This window comes from Cebus imitator, unplaced genomic scaffold (assembly GCF_001604975.1).
Source record: "Cebus imitator isolate Cc_AM_T3 unplaced genomic scaffold, Cebus_imitator-1.0 Scaffold817, whole genome shotgun sequence".
NCBI classification, from domain to species: domain Eukaryota; kingdom Metazoa; phylum Chordata; class Mammalia; order Primates; family Cebidae; genus Cebus; species Cebus imitator.
The window spans coordinates 34,482-53,489 of NW_016108132.1; the positions used below are offsets into that span (position 1 = coordinate 34,482).

General features: G+C 42.3%; 2 protein-coding genes across 15 annotated transcripts in view; one reads left to right on the forward strand and one right to left on the reverse strand.

Annotated features, from left to right (window-relative positions):
* COPS5 (COP9 signalosome subunit 5) overlaps positions 1-8,825 on the reverse strand; it is a 19,473-nt gene extending 10,648 nt beyond the window's left edge. The window contains exons 1-5 of the mRNA XM_017520232.1: positions 8,352-8,825; positions 5,710-5,944; positions 3,851-3,979; positions 3,141-3,206; positions 2,301-2,386 (exon numbers count right to left, since the gene is read on the reverse strand). Coding sequence (XP_017375721.1) covers positions 2,301-2,386; positions 3,141-3,206; positions 3,851-3,979; positions 5,710-5,944; positions 8,352-8,662 — 827 coding nt within the window. The 5' untranslated portion in view covers positions 8,663-8,825. The remainder of the gene's footprint in view (positions 1-2,300; positions 2,387-3,140; positions 3,207-3,850; positions 3,980-5,709; positions 5,945-8,351) is intronic.
* A 98-nt stretch (positions 8,826-8,923) lies between these two features.
* Positions 8,924-19,008, forward strand: part of CSPP1 (centrosome and spindle pole associated protein 1) — a 159,115-nt gene continuing 149,030 nt past the window's right edge. For 3 of the 14 annotated variants that reach the window (XM_037735457.1, XM_037735458.1, XM_037735462.1), the window contains exon 1: positions 16,142-16,988. In XM_037735457.1, coding sequence (XP_037591385.1) covers positions 16,924-16,988 — 65 coding nt within the window. In that variant the 5' untranslated portion in view covers positions 16,142-16,923. The other 11 variants (XM_037735460.1, XM_017520217.2, XM_037735459.1 and 8 more) reach the window with 11 other exon arrangements.

Below are 19,008 nucleotides of genomic sequence, written 5' to 3' on the forward strand. Positions count from 1 at the left end.
AAAAAAAAAAAAAAAAAAAAAAAAAAAAAAAAAAAAAAAAAAAAAAAAAAAAAAAAAAAAAAAAAAAAGAAGCAAAAACATCAGATGGCTACAAGTGCTAAGAAAAAAAAGTAGGGAAAGAGGAAACAGAAGGTGTTATTTTCCATAGGGTGACTTATGAACATTTTCTATTATGATGACCCTGCAAACAGATACTCAATGCTTAGTTGGCGAGCCACATGGAAATAAGAGAGTACTCTCTAGGCAAAGGGAACAGCAAGTGCCAGGGCCCTAAGCCATGAGCATGGTGGCACATTTGACAAACCATAAGAAAGTCAATATGGCTGGATCGCAGACCAGCAAAAGTTCAGTGACAGGAGATGAGTTCACAGAGGCTGTAGGAGCCAGACCACAGAAGGCTGTGTAGTCTGTGATAAGGACTAAGGATCTTGTTCTTCGTGAGATGGGAAGTCATTCTGAAACAGAAGAATGTGATCTGACTTATATCTTAACAGAGTCAGTCTGGCTGAAAATAGACCTTTAAGAAGTAAAGGGCAGGCCATGCACAGTGGCTCATGCCTGTAATCCCAGCACTTTGGGAGGCCGAGGTGGGTAGATCACCCGAGGTTGGGAGTTTGAGACCAGCCTGACCAACATGGAGAAACCCAGTCTCTACTAAAAATACAAAATTAGCCAGGCATGGTGGTGCATGCCTGTAATCCCAGCTACTTGGGAGGCTGAGGCAGGAGAATCTCTTGAACTTGGAGGCAGAGGTTGTGATGAGCCGGAATCGCACCATTACACTCCAGCCTGGGTAACAAGAGCAAAACTCCATCTCAAAAATAAATAAATAAATACATACATACATACATACACACAAGCAGTGAAGGGCAAAGGCAGAAAGACTTGCCAGAAGGCAAGTGCGCTTGATTGAAGCTCCAGACAGCAGTGGCTTGGGTGAAAGTGATAGTAAGAGAAGTGGTGAGATATATTTAGAAGGTACAGAAAATTGTCCCCATTGGCTTCTTTAACATTAAAAAAAATTAAGATATAATTCAGACATCATAAAATTCACCACTGAAAAAGATATGTAGGCTGGGCATGGTGGCTCACACCTGTAATCCGAGCACTTTGGGAGGCCGAGGCGGGTGGATCATGACGTCAGGAATTTGAGACCAGCCAGGCCAACATGGTGAAACTCAGTCTTTGCTAAAAATACAAAAATTAGCTGGGTGTGGTAGCACATGCCTGTAATCCCAGCTACTTGGGAAGCAGAGGCAGGAGAATTGCTTGAACCCAGGAGATGGAGGCTGCAGTGAGCCACGAAGATCATGCCACTGCACTGCAGCCTGGGCGACAGAGCAAGACTATGTCTCAGGTTGGGGGTCGGGGGAAGGTATGTAATTCAGTGTTTTTAGTAAGAATTCTTAAACTTTATAACTTTAACTTTTTAATATGGCTTCTTAAATTTTTCAAATATTTAAAGAATTAGAATTTTTGTTCAGTGGAAATTATATATTTTAAGGGCTGCAGACATGCTAGTGTCAGCTGGCCCTGAATCCATCTTTCACTTGTTATAATTTTATATAGGCTAAGTATCTTGTACATTGAAAAAATGTTTAGGTTGTATGAAAGGCAAATGACATACTAGATTGAAACATTAATAAAAAATGCAAAAGAAAAAAATTAAAAATGCAAACATTCACCTAAATTCATATACTTTTACTATTATTGTAAAAGGTATCACAAAATGCATTTTGTCTGAGCCTTTTTTCTGATCTGTAAAATAATGAGCTTAGACTGGTTGATATCTAAGGTTTCTTTCAGCCTCCTGATCGTTAGGACTACAGGACTGTGCCACCTCATCTAGCTAACTTTGAAAACATTTTCTTTTCTGAAACAGAATCTCACTCCGTCACCAAGCCAGAGTGCAGTGGCATGGTCTCGGCTCATTGCATCCTCCGCCTCCTGGGTTCAAGTGATCCTCCTGCCTCAGCCTCCTGAGTAACTGGGACTACAGGTGCGCAGCACCATGTCCAGCTAATTTTTTGTATTTGTAGTAGAGACACGATTTCACCATGTTGGACAGGATGGTCTCGATCTCTTGACCTCGTGATTTGCCCACCTTGCCCTCCCAAAGTGCTAGGATTACAGGCATGAGCCGCTGCACCTGGCCTTTAAAACATTTTTTTGTAGACATGAGATCTCACTAGTGTCAAATTCCTGTCCTCAAGCAATCCTCCCACTTTGGCCTCCCAAAGTGCTGGGATTATAGGTGTGAGCCACTGTGCCTGGCCCAGATATGTTTTTAAATTACTTACTGTTTGCAGTGTACACCAAAGTCTTCTATTTTATTAAGTGGGATAGTCTGGTACTCAGAAGGTCCTTCATCAGGAGGTTTGTAGCCCTAAACAAAAATGAAGAAAACAGAAGATTTATGTGTGTGTGTGTGTGTGTGGAGAGAGAGACAGAGAGAGAGAGAGAGAGAGAGAGGGAGAGGGAGAGGAGGGAGGGGAAAAACATCATGTTTTTTTATGCAGCTTTCTAATTATAGGATCAATTTTGGGAGGCAAATATTTAACATAAGCATTCTAATTTAAAAAAAAAAAATACTGTTTCTACTTTTCCCTCCACCCTGTTTGATGGCTGTAGGCTGGATTTGGCTCATAGATTTATTTTTCCTCTCCTCAGGTGATATACTTTTGTTCTAATAACTATTTCAGATTGCAGACTCCTGCCAGGGAATGAAATAGACCTACAGATTTAGTTTGTTTTCTAGTACCTGCCGGATTGCCACAGGAGCACAGGTACTTACTAATAAATAAAGACTGCTTTTCCAGTAAAATTAACAATATAGAACATAAATGTTATTACCCTTTGCTGGGGCAACTTGCAGTAGTTTACTATTTCATAAATATTATTAAATTGTTTTAACAAAAAGAGCTATTTCTAATGTCTTTAACAGTAAGTCAAATATTTGGAATTTAAAAAATATAGGAACTTCCTATAGTCCCAGCTACTTGGGAGGCTGAATTGGAGGGATGGCTTGAGCCTAGAAGATGGAGGCTGTAGGTCACTATGATCGTACCTGTGAATAGCCACTGCACTCCAGCCTAGGCAACAGAGTGAGACTCTATCTCTTAAAAAAAAAAAAAAGTTACCTTTGGGTATGTCCTAAAGGCGCCAAGATTCACTTTCCCTGCAGATATTGTTCTTGTTGGATCAATCTACAAGAAAGATATATTTAATATTTGCTGATATAAAACTGTACGCCTTTTAAACATTATAAACCTATAAATGTATACATACATATAATACTATATACATACACAATAACCAAATAAGAATAAACAAACCAAAGAAACCATAAAAGTTCAGTAAGAGGGTAAATATAAGTGTCTCACAGTTAACTTAGAGATTAGAATTAATTATTAAAACATTTAAGAATGTTATTTGAAGGTTTGCACATCTATTTTTAAAGGTTTTATTTTTTCCTTTTAATAGGTGAATAATTCCTACCTTCTTCATAGAAACCTGGATTGCATTTAAAATGCCCTAGGCATAACAAGAGCTGCTCTAGCAATTCCCAGTTAACTCAGTTCATTCAACACTGATTGAATGCCTATGATGAGCTGGCAGTGAGCCATAGATGCTATGACAACCCATATTTTACAGAGCGGGGGAAGTGAGAAGCACAGTGGTTAAATAACTTGCTCAAAGTCCTAGCTTCTAAGAGATGGAATTCATATTCAAACCTAGGCAGTCTGACACCAGAGCAATTTTTCTTTACCACACTGTTCTTATTTCTCAGTATACTTGCTTCAGCAAATCTTCACAAAGAACATAATTAAACTAGTTTTAAAATGCTTACCACCACTGCTACAAATGGTTCCTGGAACTGCTGATTGAGCATCTGAGTACTAACATCAATCCCAGAAAGCCAGCAGCCATAGCCAGGGTGGCTATGATACCACCCAATTGCATTTTCAAGGCGACCAACCTAACAAAGGGGCAAAAAAGTTTAAGATTACTGTTTAATTAATTTACAAGGTGCTAGTACAATAAGGGTAACCAGTCTCCTTCCCATCTCTTTCTCCTCAACTACTTAGTTTTCTCAGCCCAGATGTGAAATCTATAGGCAATTGCTTCCCCTTACAGAGATATTCTTTGCATACAGAATACATATTGTTTGCACATATAAAGATTGATAAAAACATACACACAATAGCATACCACATAACATAATAGTGTTTTACACTTTGCTTTTTCATTCAATAAACTTGGGAGTTTGCTCCATATAAGTCATCAATATATTTAAGTGTTATTTTTTTTTTTTTTGAGACATAGTCTCACTCTGTTGCCAAGGCTGGAGCACTGTGGTGCAATCTCGGCTCACTGCAACCTCCGCCTCCCAGGTTCAAGTGATTCTCCTGCCTCAGCCTCCTGAGTAGCTGGGATTACAGGTACACATCACCACGCCTGGCTAATTTTTTTGTATTTTTAGTAGAGATGAGGTTTCACCATGTTGGTCAAGCTGGTCTTGAACTCCTGACCTCGTGATCCACCCGCCTTGGCCTCCCAAAGTGCTGGGATTACAGGCATGAGCCACCGTTCCCAGCCTCAGTTACCTTTTCTTTATTTCTTTTAAAGGCTGCCTAGCAGTCCATTGATGGATATACCATAATTTAACCAGTTTTATACTCAGGAACTGAGTTAGGTTGTTTCCATTTTTTTTTTTTTTTTTTTTGAGACAAACTTTTGCTCCTGTTGCCCAGGTTGGAGTGCAATGGCATGATCTCGGTTCACTGCAATCTCCACCTCTTAGGTTCAAGCGATTCTCCTGCCTCAGGCTCCCAAGTAGCTGGGATTATAGGCACCCGCCACCACGTCCAGCTAATTTTTTTGTACTTTTAGTAGAGAGGAGGTTTCAGCATGGCCAGGATGGTCTCCAAATCCTGACCTCGTGATCTGCCCATCTTGCCCTCCCAAAGTGCTGGGATTACAAGTGTGAGGCACCGTGCCCAGCCCAAATTTTTATAATAAGTGTGAGAGTTTATTTGAAAAAAATAAATAAAATCCATGCCACAGACCGGGTGCAGTGGCTCATGCCTGTAATCCCAGCACTTTGGGAGGCTGAGGTGGGTGGATCACTTGATGCTAGGAGTTCAGGACCAGACTGGCCAACACAGAGAAAACCTGTCTCTACTAAAAATACAAAAATTATGGAAGGGGATGCTGCCTCATGCCTGTAATCCCAGCACTTTGGCAGGCCAACGTGGGCAGATCACTTGAGGTCAGGAGTTCAAGACTAGCCTGGCCAACATGGCAAAACCCATCTCTACTAAAAATACAAAAATTATCCAAGTGTGCTGGTGTACACCTATAACCCCAGCTACTCAGGAGGCTGAGGTTGGAAAATTGCTTGATCCCAGGAGGCGGAGGTTGCAGTGAGCTGAGATCATGCCATTGCACTCCAGCCTGGACAACAGAGCAAGTCCCTGTTTCGAAAACAACAACAACAACAACAACAAAAAACCCCACAAAAAACAAACAAAAAACCCCCATGCTATAAATCTTATCAGGCTTTTAATCTCATACATTTTACATAGAAATCATTAAAATTTAAATATAAAATTTAATGTAAAGGGGATAATTTTAAGTCTAAAAAGTCAAAAGTCACCTTGAGACTCTAATTTGCAATTAATAAACTATAAGAAACAACATTTTTACCTGTTTAGCATTTTCTATGTATGCGGCCATGTACTCATATGCAGCAGCCTGTGCATTTACTCGGGTTTCAGTGCCCTCCACAGGCAAAGCAAAACTGTCCATAATGATCATGGTTTCACCATCCACCTTTCCTAGCATCAGGCCCATCACTTCTAAGTTGCCTCCTGATCTGGCATGCATCACCATCTTCAGTAGAGCCAATGCTGAGATTTTGCAGTACTTAAAGTAATGGTGACTGCAAAACAAAATCACGATGTAATTACATTTCTTATATAAAGCACAATTCAGAATAAAGTTTTTCTGAAGATAAAGAGTAAGTATTGAAGGAATTTACAGCAACGGAAGGGGAGTGTAGACTATGGGGAGAAAAAGTTGAAAAGGATAATATCTGCAGGGTGGAAACAACAAGCATGTTATAGCCTTGTAACGTATCATCCTTGGGGGAGGGGAAAAGTCTGAAATAGTTTTTATAAATGTGCTATTCAAATAAGGGAATAATATGACCAGTTCGATTTTTTTCTCCATTAATTTGGAATCACCCAATCTTGGATTCTGACTGGTTGGATAGTTGTGCCTAACTGTTCTCAGGCCTAACCTCTAGGCTAATGGTTAAGAATGTGAGTTCTGACATTCATCTGCCAAGGTTTGAATCTTGACATTGCATTCCCTAGCTGTGGCATTGGGACAACCGTGTAATATCTGTGCCTACGTTTCCTTTTCTGTAAATAGGGATAGTCATAGTAGTTGTTACGATGAAATAAAGTAAACGAAATAATGTATATAAAGTGCTTAGCTTAGTGCTTTACACATACTAGAAACCTAATAAGTGCTAGCTGTCATTAGCATCATTGATTATTAACCTGTCTCTTAACCCTACTCTCAAAGAACAGTGTGTTGAAGGGTGGGATTCTCTGTATGTCAGCCTCAAATTAAAAAGTAGCTCTAAGATCCTAGTTTCCTATGATCACTATTTTAGAATTTGTCATCAATAAATTAAACTCTTGAATAAAAGTACATTTTTGTCTCATTGATGCAGTCCAAGATAGCTAGGATGCATATAATTAGAGCCATAATTAGACAGTGAGGCAGGCTGCTTCCAAATATTTAAGAGTACATCAACCTAAAATGCAGCCTGCTACAGAAAGAAGACAACCAAGCAACTTAACCAGCCATAGAGAGCAGTCAGTCAACGTATCTACAAAGCTTTTTTAGATGTCTGCCCACAGAAAGAATCCAAATTTAATTCCTAAGCTTTGCCAGATTTCAACCAAAAGCTGAAAAATGTGTAGACTTCATGTTGGAAGTCAAGACATGAATCGAAATCTTGGCTTCTCCCTTTACTGGAGAAAAGAAGAAAGACAAATTACTATGCTCCTCTTATATTTTAGAGGACCTTTTTTATACATTATCTCATCTCATCTTTAAGACAACACCAATAGGTAGGTCTTATTTACATATTACGATAATTGAAGATGGATAAGTAAATTTCCTAAGGTCAATTAATTAGTGATAGCTGTGAGATTTGATCTTAGGTCTGACTATTGCTCAGTTAGGAGTTCACTTATCTCAGTGTGATCATAAGTTACATAATGCATTTGCTTGTTTTTTTAATTTGTAAAAAAAGGATGGATATACTGTACTGGGTTGTCATGAAGATTAAATGAGGTGGAAATATCTAGCTAGGTGCCTCCGCAATTCACCACTGTGGAATCTGAATACTGAGAGGCGTCTAGGGCCATACCACCCTGAACGCGCCGGATCTCGTCTGAATACTGAGAGACAAGGCTAGCCCTGTAAAAAAACTGAAGCAGTAGAAGTATGTCCTCTTGTTGACCACAGCTCTCCTTTCTATCTATCCATTAGCTTTTGTGCTCTTTTTACTTTCTCCCAAACACTGCTCTCAGGAAAAGAAAAATATTATGGGTAAAGATCCCTTGACCTGTCACCACTCCCAGGGAAAAATGGACACTGCTAAAGGGCAAAGAGCCTTAAGCTCTAGTTTTATAATATCTGGTTTATGGGAACTGGTGGAGTAACATTTTAGAGACCAGGTAGAGCCTCCGTGTGTCTCCGTAATAATTACCAGCAATCAAAAAACTATTATAGGCCCAGGCCTGACGCCTGTAATCCCACCACTTTGGAAGGCCAAGGCGAAAGGATCACTTGAAGCCAGGAGCTAGAGACCAGCCTGAGCAATACAGCGAGGACCCATCTCTATTTAAAAAAAAGAAAGTAAAATAGCTCATAGCTATTTTTGAGACCTTGGGCTGCTGACTCGATTTCTGCAAACAGCTGTAGTCTCCAGTTTGGGGTCGAAGACCCAAACAAGGTGCATGCCGACACTGGGTTCAAGGCAGAGTGTGTGGCATATATGAGTATACAGATGTTCAGAGGTAACAATTTAAATCACCGCTTGTTGTTCTCCCCTTACATCATCCGGGGCAAATGGGTTAAAGGGACAAAAAGGGGAGTCAAAGCCCCAGCGGAGGGCTTAGGCTCTACTTGCAGATCCAAGGCGCATATTCTGTCCCCCTCCCTGTCGGTGAAAGCTCTTCAGAACCCCTTCAACTCCCATTCTCTCAGGGTCTCTTAAACTCCCGCCACCCCTACCCTCCCCTGCGTCTCGCCAGGGACCTCCTCACTCCTTAGTCCAGGGCTTCGCCGCCAGGATTTCTTGCTGCTGTTTCTTGTCGTATTTGTAGATTTCATCGATACTCTGAGCTTCCTGCATGTTGTTGGCCAATTCCCAGGTTTTCTGGGCCATACCGCTCCCGGACGCCGCCATCGCCGAGGAAGCGGAGAAGCTGTCGTATCCACAACCAAGGGGCAACTTTACCTCGCTAGATCTCCAGGTGTGGGCCTTGGACCCTCCGCACCACGGGAGCAAACTCTTAACTAGACTCTTGGGGCAGCCATGACACCTAGAACCGGAGGTGAAGTTGGTACAGACCATTCAGAGAAGACAGGGGTCTTTCGGGGACGTGACGATATAAACAGTATTTACAGTAATAGGGAGACACGAATCTTCTTGTGGTTTAAGTGAGAACATCTTGACTCGGGAAATTGTATGTGTGAAATGAACAAACAAAATTATAGGCTATGGTAATGGTATAGTCTTCCGCACCGGAAGACGGGCATGTAACGTTATGCCAGAAACTGGGATTTACCTTCTCTGTTTGTACTGCGCAGACTCGGCCTCCGCCATATTAAAGGTAGGTGGAGCCTGGGATGTGGGGGGCGGAAAGTGTTTTTGTGTGCGTATAGGTACCTTAAACGAGATAAGTTTGTTGAAAGACTAAAAGGTAAGGCTGTCTGTTGTAAAACTGAGCTATACGTCGTTATGGAAGCTTGTTGAGAGGAAGATAAACATGGCATTCCAGTTGACTTCAAGGTGATTCATTGCATATGCGTAAAAGCTAACTGGCTTGTGGTGGCTTGGCACTTCGCATGCAGATGGGCTTTTTCTAGAGATGCGAGAATGCGGTGGGTACTCCTTGATTGATATTACCATGCTTTTTTGCGCGTTGGTAAAAGTTAACATCTACATAGGAATTATGTGCCATTACTGATCTGAAAATGCCCAGTACTCAGTTCTTTTAACAGGTTACAGTTAAATCTTTGGCGCTGCTGTGAACCTCATTTGTCCCCAAGGCGTAATTAATCTCAGCAACTGGTTAGTTTTCTTCCTACACTTAATACTATGTTTAATTATTTTATTTATTAGTTTACGTGTTTTAGATTTTCTTTTTTCTCCATCTTATTCCTCCATCCGCGCAAAATTTTAAGTTTCAAGACACAGGGAGCAAGTCTGCTTTCCTTGTTTTATCCCCTAGCACCTAGCATAGGTGTTCAATATATTTTTTTTTCTGAAAAGATAGCATCACAGGGTAGGCGCGGTGGCTCACACCTGAAATCCCAGCACTTTGGGAGGCCGAGGTGCGCGGATCACTTGAGGTCAGGAGTAAGACCAGCCTGGCCAACATGGTGAAACTCCCTCTCTGCTAAAAAAAAAAAAAAAAAAAAAAAATTAGCCAGGCGTGCTGGTGCGTACCTGTAGTCCCAGCTACTAGGAGGCTGAAGCAGGAGAATCGCTTGAACCCGGGAGGCGGAGGAGGTTGCAGTGAGCCGAGCCTTTTTTTTTTTTTTTTGAGATAGAGTCAGACCCTGTCCTCCCAGAAAAGAAATAATAAAAGAAAACAGAAAAGATAGCATTACAGCTATTAACAACCTGGTCCCTATGTATCTCTTCCAGCTTCATCTCTCTTTAGTCTCCACTGAAACTTTTCATTCTAGCAATGCAAATATCTTTACTTTGGCTTTGCATATGTGGTCAGCATTATTTGAAATGCTCCTTTCTAACTTTTTTGCTTGGGAACTCATATTAATCTTTAAATATACAGCCCAGTGATACTGAACACGAACTCCTTGACACTCCAGTGACCATTCCTTCCATGATGTCTCTAAGTCTCCGTAGGTGCTTCTATGACTGTTACAATGCGTTGAAACAATCAGTTAGAACAGAAACATTGGAATTATCGAATCCACACCACAGCTTGCGGTTTTGGCACTGACTTTCAGTTGAAGAAAATTTGCTTTAAAACCATCTCTTACAAAGAAATTTAGAGTAAAATAGTACATTAATATCTACCCTTAGTTCCACTTTCCTGGGAAACTAGACGTCACTTTTCTAGTGGTAGCATATGGCCATATGCTATTGGGGTGAACTGAATAACATGTTGAAAATGGTAATGAAAGCCTAGGACCCAACGTTGACCACACTCCTGGGCTAGGAGTAATGATATGCTAACACTTTTCCTCTCACTACCACCCGTCCCCATTTTTCTTTTCAGGCTCTGACAGTGTTCCCAAGTTGTGTGGTGCCTAGGAGGTTGGAGAGGCTGAAATAGATTTAGCCTGAGAAGTGGCTCCCACGGCTTAACAGCCCCTGGGCTCAGCAGGAGAACGAGTTTTCCAAGTCCCCTGCCAAGGTGCGGGCGAACCCAGAGAGCGGCGGGCAGCTATGCAGCCTCCGGGACAGCAGGGGGAGCTGTCTGCCGCGCGGCCGCCTGCAGTGGGGGCGAGGCCGCACCCGGCGGTTGGCGAAGGGCGGGCGAAGGGCTCGGCCTGAGAGGCGGGGCAACGGCCCGGAGTCTCTCACACTGTTTCGGCGCCGAGCGGTCGTTGCTATCTGTTCGGTCCGCGACTATCCTGAGTACTGTGCGTGTCCCCGGTCGTGAGCCCGCTCTCCTGAGTAAGAGTCTGCCAGCCGCGGATGGGGAGCGTGAGCGGCGGGGTATGCCGCGGAGTGGTGTGGAGGGAGGAAGGGGGCCCGGGGCTGCATTCGGCAGAGCGGGGGCAGGCGCTCTCTCGGGGCGTAGGTCTCGAGTTCTGGAGTCTGCGGGTGGGAGGGGGTTTCTTGTCCACCAGGGGGTCTCGTGGCTGCCGGACGCGATGAGGTAGATTCCCGAGTTGCGGGTGTGGAGAGGTGGGGTCCCGCGGCTGTGAGGCCGGCAGCGGTGACTGAGTTATGAGGGTTGGAGACGGGAGTTCCCTGTGGGCTGGGGTCTCTCAGCTGCCGAGCTAGGGAGGTGCCCTAGTTACGCTGTCCGGATTCCTGGGCCACCGCGGTCGCCGCCGCCCGCTGTGTTGTTGAGAGCTGGTTGCCTGACAACGCACTAACGCTTCCTGGCCAGCCACCTCCGGCGCCCGGGGACGAACGGTGCCTTCGTTCCCTTGCGCCATCTCGCCGACAGCTGTGCCTCAGCTGCTCGGTCAAGCCTCCTCGAGCGCGTTTCTTGCTCTTCGGTGCTTGTTATTGTTTACGTGGGAGCACTAGTGCTCACTGCTTTGCTAGTAAAACTTACTTAATCTTCACCATATCTCGGTACTATTGTTATCCTATTTTCCCCTGTGATTGCCCGGCTGCTTGAGCTTGAATCTCTTGTTTCTAACTGCCTTGATTTTAGGAATCTTATATGGGACTCGAATCCAGTTGTCAGTATATGTTATTAACGGGACTATCTTTTGAGAGCGCCTAGCTCTCAAGATTGTAGGATTAAGACGCTTAACTAGGATTTCCGGGAAGGCTAAATTCTGAAGTAAACCACCACCTAATGCTCAAACACCTTGGTTCCCTTGGAAAATGCAGGGGCCTAAAAACAGCCAATAGGAATTTGTAAAAACCTGCTTTTCCTTAGGCTCTATTCTGTGTGAAAGAATGACTTGTCATGTTGACGAGCAACATAGAAACTATAGAGGTACTTTCTTTTCTTTGTATCATTCTCCCTAGGAGGTCATTGGCTTTCTGATGATTAAATGTCTGCTGAAATGCCCTACAAGGATCAAGCTTTGGGTCTCTCTCTCTCTCTCTTTTTTTTAAAGACAGTTTCGCTCTGTTGCCCAGGCTGGAGTGCAGTAGCGCCATCTCGGTTTTTTGCAACCTCCGTCTTCCGGGTTCAAGCAGTTCTCCTGCCTCAGCCTCCTGAGAAGCTGGGACTACCGGTACACACCACCACTTCCAGCTAATTTTTGTATTTTTAGAAGAGATGAGATTTCACTCTATTGGCCAGGCTGGACTTGAGCTCCTGACTTCAAGTGATCCGCTTGCCTCGGCTTCTTAAAGTGGTGGGATTACGGCCCTGAGCTACTGTGCCTGGCCAAGGTTGGGTCTTCAGCCAGACGACCTTCTGGGAGGGAGGGAATGAGTTTAGACAGTAAATTGAAACAGGATACTTTCAGTAGTTTTTCTGAAATGAAGCTTTCAGACAAATACGATTTAACTTACACATTTGAGCAGATTTCAGATTATCCTTTTAACATCATTCTGACTTAGATTCTGATGTGCTTTCCTGAGTGGCAGGCAAGGGTGTTTGAGCAAGTGTTTCAGCAATTTTGCACAACCCAGAGGCTAATTTATGCTGCTGCCCTTAATCACCATTAAGGGTGTATTATTAACAGCTGCTGAAAGGTTTCAACATGTATATATTTATTCACTCTCTCTTTGTATTCTGTCTCCCAGCTTCTCTCTGTTTCCCTCAGCAACAGTATTTATGTCTTAGCAGTATTTAGGGAAATGTGTCAAAATTTGGGTGTACCCATGGGAGGAGGTTGCTAATGTGGATGCCATCTGCTAGGAGAAAAAAGAAGAACCTTGCATTCGGCAGATGGGTCTCTGGATGGACAAGAAGTGAGAAATATTGTCCTGGTCACTTTGTCCCTCCCTCTCTTCTAAGGCTCTTTCACTGGCCCCTCCCCCCAACCCCCATGTTATCACACTTTGATATCTGTTCTAGGTCCTGTTGCTCTACTCTAGGGTCCATTTTTCCAGACAAAACTTCTCCCACAGCCTTAATGATTATTTTAAACACTGCTAGATCTTAATTTCCAGCCTGGGTTCTTTTCTGAGTTCTGTTTTTCAGATTGTTTTCTTTATATCTCCAGTACATCCATTACAGGTATCACACATTTAGCCCCTAAACCCCTGTCCGCCACTGTGGCAGGGGGAGTTATCTTGTCCAAATTCGAGGACAAGAATCGTGTGTGTAAATATATATATGCACATGCACATATATTTATTGTTGTTGTTGTTTTTGTTTTTTTGAGACAATCTTACTCTGTCACCCATGCTGAAGTGCAGTGGTGCCACCTTGGCTTACTGCAACCTCTGCTTTCCCGGTTTAAGCAATGGTTCAGCCTCCTGCCATGCCCAGCTAATTTTTGTAGTTTTAGTACAGGCAGGATTTTGTCATGTTGGCCAGCCTGGTCTCAAACTCCTGACCTGAAGTGATCTGCACATCTTGGCCTCCTAAAGTGCTGGGATTACAGGCGTGAGCCACCGTGCCCAGCCACATGTTATATTTTTGATCTCCCCAGCCTCTAGCACAATATCCTGCTATAGGAGGGGAGTCCTTTTCTGTTTCTCATGCTCCCATAGTGGGGAGGAAATTTGTATTACACTCCTTGAGGGGTAAAGGATAGGAGCAACATTTTCCCATCTTTTTGTAACTGATGAATTTGTGAGAAAGAATTGCGGAAACTCATTTCTTACTGGGTTCTGTCTGTTTATTGGATTTGATTAGACTTAGCAGAATGGGTATGTTCTGGTCTGCTTATATCTATATGATAAGCGTAAAGAGCCAAAGGTTAAGATTTAGAGATGTTGGTGTGAATTACGATAACCAAGTATCAATTATTGGTGATTTAAATCTCAGCATACTTTATGTTTGGAGGCTCTGTTTTTAAGACATAAATCTTCATACATACAAAGATATAAAGATGAAACAATAAACAATAAAATAATTGATCTGTTGGTTTCCTTTTTTTTTTTTTTTTTTTTTTTTTTGAGACTGAGTCTCTCTCTCTCATCCAGGCTATAGTGCAGTGGCACAATTTGGGCTCACTATAACCTCCGCCTTCCGGGTTCAAGTGATTCTCCTCCCTCAGCCTCTGGAGTAGCAGACCACAGACATGTGCCACCATGCCTGGCTAATTTTTGTATTTTTAGGATGGGTTTTGTTATGTTGGCCAGACTGGTCTCAAACTCCAGACCTCAGGTGATCCACTCGCCTTGGCCTCCCAAAGTGCTGGGATTATAGGAATGGCCTGATCTGTTGATTTCTAAGTTTTAGGTTCTCTGTCATACTTTTAATATGCATTATTTGTTTCTTCTTAATAATATATTGGAATAAATGGTATTTCCATTTTATAGATTAGGCATAGAGCAGTTAAGAAACATTCTTGAGGTCATTTACATTGAGATCAATAGTGATAGAAATATATTTCAAACCCAGGTCTTTCAATTAAACTGTTTTCCTGAAAACTGTTCATCATTTCCACACCAAGTACATAGCTACTGGAGAAATAATACCGGGCCATGATATCTTGAAAAAGTTGTGACTTTATATTGTAGAGTGTCAGAGAGATAAATAATCCCATTTAGGTTTCTTTCAGCTGATTTATTTTTAGCAACTTAATTCTTAAATTATAAGTTTTCTTACTCTGTATTGTACATGTGCCATAGATATTAATGCAGTCTCTGTGACTCACCAAGTAATTCTTGAATAATTTTGTAGTTGAAATATGTTTTATGTAAGCTGTCACATGCTTTTAGGAGTGAGAAAAAGAAAAATGTCTGTGACAGCTAGAAACTGGTATTGCTAGAAGCTAGCCTGGCATTCACAGTAACTTTGTGTTTTTCTGTTGAAGATAAACTGTTGTACAGAGCATCAACATCAGATAAGACCACTCTGTGTCTGTGATGGATCAAGACTAAAACATTCAATCATTGTGTCCAAACACAGACAAAACACAAATGTTGGGGACGATCTCTGTCTATCAAGAGTGAGGCCAGATTATGCTACTGTACTACAGCCTGAATGATCAAGACACAAAATACCAAATATTTCCTCTCCCAGCTGATATGAATAACTACTACTTGTTTGCCAGTTAGAGCATTAGTCCCTCCCCAGCCCCGCCACCATATTTTAGATTTATTGAGTGGTACCATCATAGAATTAACCCCACTTCTAATAGTGTTCAATCCTGAGCACACCACCACGCCCGGCTAATTTTTGTATTTTTAGTTAAGATGGGGTTTTGCCATTTTGGCCAGGCTGGTCTTGAACTCCTGACCTCAGGTGTTATACCTGCCTTGGCCTCCCAAAGTGTTGGGATTACAGGCGTGAGCCACTGCACCCGGCCTAGATAAATGACATTTTTGTTTAAATTCTGTACAAAATTTTATAGCAAAATATATGCATTATTTCATCATTTTATTCCTGTCAGACATAGACTATTTAGGAAAGTTAGAGGATTTTAAGGAGTGATTTTTCTAAACATGAAAACTTGTTTACTGTTGAGTTGTTCAGATTTTTTATTAGGAAAAGTCTTTTGTGACAATTAGCAAATTAAAAATGGCTGAAATAGGCTGAGCATAGCGGCTGGCAGCTGTAATCCCAGCAACTCTGGTAGCCACAATGTGGGAGGATCACTTGAACCTTAGGAGTTCAAGGTTACAGTGAACTCTGGTCATGGCACTGCACATCAGCCTGGGCAACAGAGAGAGACCTCATCTCTCAAAATAAAAAAAAAACAAAACGAAATTGGCCGAAATATATCAACTTTTGTTGATTTGAAATATATTTTGCTAAAACTATATGTGTAAATGTATATATATATTTTATTTTTTTAATTTTTAATTTTTTTTGAGATGGGATCTTGGTGTATTGCCCAGGCTGGAGTGCAGTGGCATGCTTGTAAGCTCACTGTAGCCTTGATTTCCTGGGCTCAAGTGATCCAGTCCTCCTGCCTCAGCTTCCCAAATAGCTGGGACTACAGGATGGACCACCATGCCTGGCTAATTATTTTTATTTTTATTTTTAGAAGAGATGAGATCTTACTGTGTTGTCCAGGCTGGTCTTGACTTCCTGTGCTCAAGTGATTCCCACCTTGGTCTCTCAAAGTGCTCAGATTACAAGTGTGAGCCACCAAGCCCAGCCTAAAGCTATATTTTAAAATCAGTGTTCCTTTTGGTAGTAAATAATAGCATGAAGTTTACATTATATACTGTTTACCTGATAAAAGTTTCAACATACTCTTTTAGGTAAAGCCTGCTTTCCTATGACTATATATATGTTTACATATACATATATGTGTATACATATTTTTTTTCAAATTTATCTTTGTCCCAAACGTTAAGTTCACCAGATGCTTTTTTTTTTTTTTAACTTGCTTGCATTTGATATTGTTCACCAGTTCTATTTTGTATCTCTTTTCCTCTTCTCTTCAATGAATTATGCTGATTGGGTTTGTTTCATATCGCTGTTTTAATTATTCCTTTTTTTTTTTTCCCCCAGCTTCAATTCTTCTGTCATTCCCTCAAGTGAACATTGCCTGGGGCATAGTTCTGGGTCATCTCTCTTTTTCCCTGCCTGTGCTCATTGATTGCGACTTCAACTGTTATCTTTAAAATACTTAATTAACTCTTAAACATCTCTAATGTAGTTCATTTTCTTGAATTTGAATCTTGAATTTCTGACCATCTGCTGGGAATTTCCGGTAGCACATCTTAAATGTGTAAATCAAACCTTTCTGAACCTTCCACCTTGCTCTGACTTACTTCTGTCTAAGATTCTGTCTACGTTTGGCTTCCAGGCCTTAAAACTTTGATCATTAGTGGCTTTTTTTTTTTTTTTTTCTTTCTGCATACCCAATTAGATGCTGACTTTCCTGGGACTTTGGAAGATGTGTTTGGAAAAAAATTCTAGGTTAAATGAGGAAAGGTTAGTCTTTTCAAAAAATAGTACTGGAATACGCAAAAAAGTTGAGCCTTGACCCTTATAGATTTGCAAAAATTAACTTTGAATGGATCATAGATAAAATGTAGGAAGAAAAAAAACTAAAAAACTTATAAAGAAAATATTTGTGATCTTGGGTTAGGCAAAGACTTTTTTTTAGATAGAACACAAAAAGAACAAACAATAAATTAATTAAAAATTGATTAAAAAATTCATAAATTGGACTTGATAAAAATGTAAAGCTTCCACTATTAAAAATGCATTATTAAGAAAACTTACAGGGGCAGGATCCAAGATGGCCATTTAGGAACAGCTCAGGATTGCAGCTCCCAGTGAAAACGCAAAGGGTGAGTGGACGCTGCATTTTTATTGCCCACAGACTAGGAAATTCCCAGGCAGTGGAGCTCCAGGGGTCGCCAGTGCGGCTGTTTCGGCCAGCGTGGCTGTGTCGGCTGGCGCCGCTGCTTTGCCCAGCGCGGCTGCTTTGTCAGCGCCCTGGTGCAGCGGTTCTCCATACAAAATACACTAGTCTGGGTGCCCTTTTGGCTGGCGATTGGAGCTATGGGGAGTCGCCCATTCATCTGTTTAAAAAGGGGACTTAACAGGGAACCAGGACAGTAGATTCCAGGGCAAAAAAAGCGCCATGAATCTCAGTGCTGCTGTTTAAGCCAGCGCAGTGAGTCATCCCACGGGAAAACACACAGATCCCAGCGCCTCTTCAACGGGCGACTGGAACACCAACTTAAAAAAAAAGAAAAGGCTCTGAGGCAGGGAGCCAGGCACTCAGGCTCGGCTGGTCCCACCCCCACAAAAGAACAGCAATCATAAACTCTCTGGATTGAGAGTTTCACAGCAAGCGCAGCTGAACCCGGGATGGTCCAGCTCTGTGGGGGAGGGGTGTCCGCCATTACTGAGGCAGCCTGCCACTACGGAGGTAGTCAGCCAATGCTGAGGCAGCCCGCCATTGCTGAGGCAGCCCGCCATTGCCAAGGCAACCCTCCACTACAGAGAGACTCCGCCTTAACAGAGGCGGGCCACCATTGTCAAGGCAGTTCTAACGACACCCATATAAACAGGACTGCAGGGAAGTTCACTCAGCAGCGGGGCGGAGCCCACAGCAGCTCAGCAAAGCCTCTACAGGCAGACAGTGACTAGGCTGCCTCCTTGCTGGGCAGGGCAGCTCTGAAGGAAAAAAAAAGAAGGCATCAGCATAACGGAAACTCATAAATAAAGCTTTAAATCCCTGGGACAGAGCACCTGGGAACAAAAAGTGGTTTATGAGTTCTGCAGCAGACCTAAATGTACCTGCCCAGAAGCTCTGAATGAACAACGGAGCTCACAGCTCAGCATTTAAGCTCCTATAAAGAAGAGACTGTCTCCTCAAGCAGCTCCCTGACCCATGTATGTCCAAAGAGCCACCTCATAAAGGAGAGATCAGATTGACACTTGGCGGGTATCGTTCTGGGACAAAGATAGCAGAAGACGAAAACTGGTAACAACCCTTACTGTTCTGCAGCTGCTGCAGGTGATCCCCAGGCAAGCAGGGCCTGGAGTGGACCTCAGCAGACCTACAGTAGAGGGGCCAGACTGTCAGAAGGAAAACCAAGAAACAGAAATAACCTCATCATCAACAAACAGAACGTCCACTCAGAGACCCAATCTGAAAGCCATCAACTACAAAGACGACAGGTGGATAAACCCATAAAGATGGGAAGAAACCAGTGCAAAAAGGATGAAAACACCCGAAACCAGAACACCTCTCCTCCTAAAAGGGATCACAACTCCTCATCAACAAGGTAACAAGGTTGGATGGAGAACGAGTGTGATGAAATGACAGAATCAGACTTCAGAAGGTAGGTAGTAAGAAACTTCTGTGAGCTAAAAGAACATGTTCTAACCCAATGCAAAGAAACTAAGAACCTTGAGAAAAGATTTGACGAAATGCTAACGAGAATGAACAAAATAGAAAGGAATATAAGTGAATTGATGGAGCTGCAAAACACAA